The sequence below is a fragment of the Fukomys damarensis genome, unplaced genomic scaffold (assembly GCF_012274545.1).
Source record: "Fukomys damarensis isolate Sample0158 unplaced genomic scaffold, DMR_v1.0_HiC HiC_scaffold_39, whole genome shotgun sequence".
Taxonomy (NCBI): domain Eukaryota; kingdom Metazoa; phylum Chordata; class Mammalia; order Rodentia; family Bathyergidae; genus Fukomys; species Fukomys damarensis.
Window position 1 is genome coordinate 48,148,892 of NW_022900951.1, and position 5,237 is coordinate 48,154,128.

The window sequence follows — 5,237 nt, forward strand, 5'->3', positions numbered from 1 at the left end:
TACTTACCCAACTATAGTAGAGCTTAGCAAGCTTGCCCCACTTTGTTGCAAACAACAGAACCATACATTCTCACATTGGCCCAATGCTGTCAAATATTTAGGATGTACATCTAAGGAACAATGTTCATACATTGTCATCCTACAAGCAGAGGAGTGGAATGCCACAGATTGGTTCTATAGGTCAGGAATTAGATAGGCTGCACTTAATGGAAGCCAATGGCTCTGTGACATCAATTTAAGCCCTGGGTTCCCCTGGGCTGGATTGGACACCACTCTAGGCTTCCCCTGAGTACAAGACAGATGGATTAAAGCACTCATTGTTTTATGGTGGATTTTTAAATTGATTTGATTTAGGTTATGCCCTGGAGACTTGTGGAACACACTTCTAGGTGTGTTTGTGGGTCATGGAGGTATAGCCTTGGGTGTATATCTGCTCTCTTGCCTCTTCTGCTCTGTCACTCTGTCACCCTGCTCTGCTTCCTTATCACCATGAACTAAGCAGCTTCACCTTGCCACTGTGAACTCCCCAATTAAGGCCATCCTGCCAAGCTCCTACAAAGTAGTCATAAGACAATATAATACAGTAACACTGATCAAAACTATAGAATATTAAAACAAATCTTTGATGTAAGACTCATTCATTTCTTCCAATGAGCCCTGACCCATTTTCTAAAAGTTAATGTGTATAAATCTCTCTGAAGCTAAAAGAACTTCTGTGGGGCTAGAAGAAATGCTATTTTCAGATTGCAACTTTAAACATATAATTTTGGACCCAATGCAGGTGACGCTGAGGTATATTTGGGCTGGGGCAAACCCGTCAACTGGGTAGAATGTATCAAAGTAATGGAAACTCAGAGCATGTGTACAGAACAACAGGATGACTATGCACGTCCTGAAAACTGTACATGAAACCAACCAGAAAAGTGCTATTTCCAATTCTTTATTTACATCTGGTGGGAAACCAAATTAGTCTTTCCATAAGGTAGTTAAAATATAGTGACAGGCTAAGTGAGTTTTTGATAGGACAAGTGTCCCAATACCTTATTTGATGAGTAAGAAGCCAATACAGGAATTCCAGATACAAAAGACCTCTATCCCTTATCCTTGAGGTCACTGTGAGTCTCTGCCAGCCTGCTCTAACTCTGCAGAGGGTGTTTTGTTTCCACCTTTAACAAATATGCATTTCTGAAACTTTTCTATGTGTCTTGTCCAATTCTTTGCTTAGGATACCAACAATCCTGGAAACAATCACCCTGGGGCTCATCATCCAGTAACACTCTTGGAAGCTCTATAAGTACTAGATAATCTGGAAAATATATATACTTCACATAATCAGAGGATTGGGGATTTAGCTCAGTGGTTCCAATGCCTGCTTTGTGAGTGCAAGGTCCTGAGTTCAGTCCCCAATATCAAAAACAAACAAACAAACAAACAACCCCAGATCATCACATTTGCTGCTAGACTCCCTCCCCATTTTCCCAAATCCTTATAAAGACCCCAATCTCTTACTTTGACGGTGTGATTCCTGTCTTAGAATTCATCTAATGTCCTTCTTGACAGTGAGCTCTGGCCCAAATAATCACATACTCTTGCCTTGGTAAATTATTTCTATTATCTATGTCTCCAGCCCTCCATATACTCTCTTTTATAAAAAAATCATTAAATTTATTGGTACATTTTAGGTATACAATATGATGACATTCATCATTAGAAGTTTGTACCTTTATATAATATATCATGGTTCTTATTTTTTTCCCATTCCCCTGCCCTCCCTTCAACCTCTCCACTCCTCTCTATTTCCAAAAGCTTTGTTTCTGTTTTTTTTCCTTACTATCTATTTTAGGGATAGGGGAAAGGAAACAAGGGAAAGGAACAAATATGAGAAAAGGAGAAAAATGGAAGCAAAGTCTTTTCCTGACTATCTTGAAAGGCACTTACCTTCTCTTGCTTCTGTCTTCCTACCTTCATATTTCTCCCTCTTTTCTTATTTAACCTCCCTCCTCTTTGTCTGTTCTTTCCTCTTTTTATTTCTTGCTTCTTGGCACATTGAGATAGTAATTAGTAGTTTCTTTTGAAGCTTGAGAGAGATAGTGAGAGTGGGTAGAGAAATGCAGCTGATGGAGTTGCTATAGGCCAGATCTTGAAAGTCCTCATGTTTATACATTTTTTCTTAGACTAGAGGAAGGCTTTAAAGCAAGAAATAGACACCTCTGAATTAAGCTTTAAAAGATTACTCAGCTGTCAGGAAGGATGGATGCTTTGAATGAGGAGGGAAAAGGAAACCTGCAGCAGAAGGGAGACCTTGAATTTCTATAAACAATTTAAGGGCACAATTTAGCTGGTAAAGCCTAAGAGTAGCAGAGTTTGGAGGACACATCATAATGCTGCTTTCACAAAACAAGCACATAATATTTTGAGTGGTGAAATGACTTGATATTATAGTGACTCCACTCACTCCCAATCTGTTTAAAGCTGCCACTGTGGGAGAATCTCATAGGAGGCTATTGCAATTATTCAGGACAGAGATTAGGACAACAGGGACAAAAACTACAAAAGTAATAGGGATAAGTGGACATATTGTAGAAAACAGACTAAGCAGAGCTTGGACTCGTTGACTTGAATAGAGAAGAATGAATCTAAAGTGACTTCCCAATTTGAGACTAAAGGTCTTACACCAAACAAGGAAAGTTACAATAGGAGTCTGTTTGGGATAGCTAGAGGGAAGGAGGCAGCAGGTTAACAATTGAGAGGGCTAAGAAAGAAGGCAATCATAATAGAAAAATCTTTTTCTGCGGCATGGCAGTTGTGGGAAGAAGAAAACATACAAGACCTCAGTGGAAAGTGTGGAACAAGCAGTACCTTGTTTCCATGCAGTTTCCCTTTCTTCCTTTTTTCTTTTTCAAGTAATATATGCACAGTAAATATGTAATATTTATATATAACTTATATAGAGTATAGAGTGGCATAAAATGGAAAGAAATAGTCCCATGACCCATTATTTCTTATCCCCCCCTTTGAGAAAGGGTCTTGCTATGTAGTTCAGGTGGGCCTTGAACTTGCAGCCCAGGCTGGCCTCAAACTCACAGGCCCTCTTCCCTCAGCCTCTTAAGTACTGCAATTACAGGCATATATTTAGATATCTGGCTCCTTATCCCCTTCCCTGCTCTCCAGAAGGAAGTCTTTGGAATTCTTTGGAGGCATGCTTTCTGGTGGTTCCTATATCCAAATATAATACAAATATGCTTACCAGTAGTAGTCCTTCATGTGGGGAATCATGGTTATTTTGCCATTGTTTCTTTAAGGCCATACTGCAGCTGAATGATGAGTCTGTAGTAAAACACTGAAGTTTCACCCTGGATTTAAAAAAAAAAAAATATAATATATGAAGGATCTTTTAAAAAAATAACAAAGCCAAGAGTACTGAACCCTGTTGAACAAAACATTACTCAATCTTCAAACAACACTTGGCTATCTTCAGAACTGAGATGGATGGATAATGGAACAACTATGACCTGATAAAAGTGTTCCTGAGATGATGTTCCTATACCACCTCCTCAAATTAAAATCAAATATAAATGTCCCTATTTTTCTCACAGCTGGTGCATTGCTTTCTCAGAATTTGCCCACTGCTCTCTTGCAGCTTATCAATGAACTCTTCATTTTCCTATATTCCTTGATGCTTGGTATCTTCTTTTTACCACCCACCTCATTAGCTTCTCAAACAATGTGCCTCATCTCTTACTTGATTTATCAATTTTAGACTTTTTACTATGGTATATGGAAATTTATTTGCCACACTGTACCCCATAAAGCAAATATTACATGTTCATCACAAGTTCTTAAATGATACTTGCAAAAACATTTACAAAAAAGTGGAGCTATGTGTGCTAATGTCTCCAATGAATTCCTTTTTCCAGTGATGATAACCTGTTGAGTGGATTCTCTGTGAAAAGCAGTTTTAAGCACTTTAGAGGTATTCACAGTAATATATGCATACCCATGTTTATACCAACACAATTCATAATAACTAAATCTTGGAAGCAGCCTATATGTCCATCAACAGATGAATAAATTTACACACAATGCAGTACTACTCTACTATACAGATGAACTAGAGTCATTTGTAGGAAAATAAATGCACCTTGGGACCATGTTTAGTGAAATAAATCAGACACACAGGCTTAAATATCACATGGTTTCTCTTATATGGAAAATTTAATTATACATAAAGAGCAAAATAAGAGATAATAGGAAATAAGGTGATAGATCTCTTAAATGGGAAGGGACTCAAGAGATGGAAGGGAGAAAAGGGGATAAAAAAGGAATTAAGATGTGTTATGTACATATTCCAACTCTATACAAGAATGTAAACATTATGTAGTCACACGTACTAAAAAATAAGCATTCATTACAAACGGTTACAGGGGATAACAATATGTAAAACACAAGTCGGCTCTCCCCACCTTAAGGGTAAGCAGCAGTAAAAACTGCTGGCAGCGAGGCACTGAAATTAAAACTCTCTTCTTTATTTCTCCTTAGTGAGTGGATGAGGCCAAGCCGGCTGTGTAGCTGGCAGCGTCTTACCAGGGCTGTGGCACTGATATGAAAACCCAAGCCAGTGATGGCGACAGGCGGCACTCTGGCTTTCTCAGAGCAGTCTCTATGGTATTCATACAGGCCTGCCCTCCCCTTGGGTAGACAGTCACGTGACAGTCTCGGGGCGTACGGCCGGGACTCACGTGATCGTGGCCTGCAGTCTTATGGCTGCGGTGAGGTACCTGGGCTCCTGAAGGGCGGGCGATTAGGTCAAAACCGCTACCGGCGGACTCACCTGGGCGGCCAGTCTCCGCAGCTACCAGCCAGAGGAGCCGTTCACTGTTTATGGCCTAAGGCAGGGTTCCGCGCTTTCTGCTGCCTCTGCCTTTGCGGTGCCCACCTCTTTGCGGGTGAAGTTACTTCTGGGTTTCGAGACCTTGGGGCGTGAGGCCCAAACTCCGGACGAGTTCCCAACCCACCTCTTTTTCCCTCTAATCCTTTCTTACGTCACCGATAATTTCGCTTTTGAGCAGGCCCGCTCGGCCTTTCCTTGAGACCAGGCTCCGGGTTGTAAAGATAACCGCGGGGAAAGCGGCCCCCCAGTGGACAAAGAAGGAGGCTGGCCTAAGGCCGGCAGCCCATGAGAATAGGCAGTTAAGGGGGTGAACAAGGACAAATAGAGTACTGCGGATTTAGAAGGG

General features: G+C 40.7%; 1 protein-coding gene across 8 annotated transcripts in view; it reads right to left on the reverse strand.

The window, feature by feature from the left end:
• Positions 1-4,897, reverse strand: part of Alas2 (5'-aminolevulinate synthase 2) — a 129,952-nt gene extending 125,055 nt beyond the window's left edge. For 5 of the 8 annotated variants that reach the window (XM_033760128.1, XM_033760125.1, XM_010610106.2 and 2 more), the window contains exon 1: positions 3,248-3,296. Coding sequence is in view for 3 of the 8 variants with exons in the window: in XM_010610101.2 (XP_010608403.1) it covers positions 3,248-3,307 (60 nt within the window). In the remaining 5 variants the exon portion in view is untranslated. Of the gene's footprint in view, positions 1-3,247; positions 3,354-4,463; positions 4,657-4,831 lie in introns of those variants that run through there. The other 3 variants (XM_010610101.2, XM_010610102.2, XM_010610100.3) reach the window with 3 other exon arrangements.
• Between the last annotated feature and the right edge of the window lie 340 nt (positions 4,898-5,237).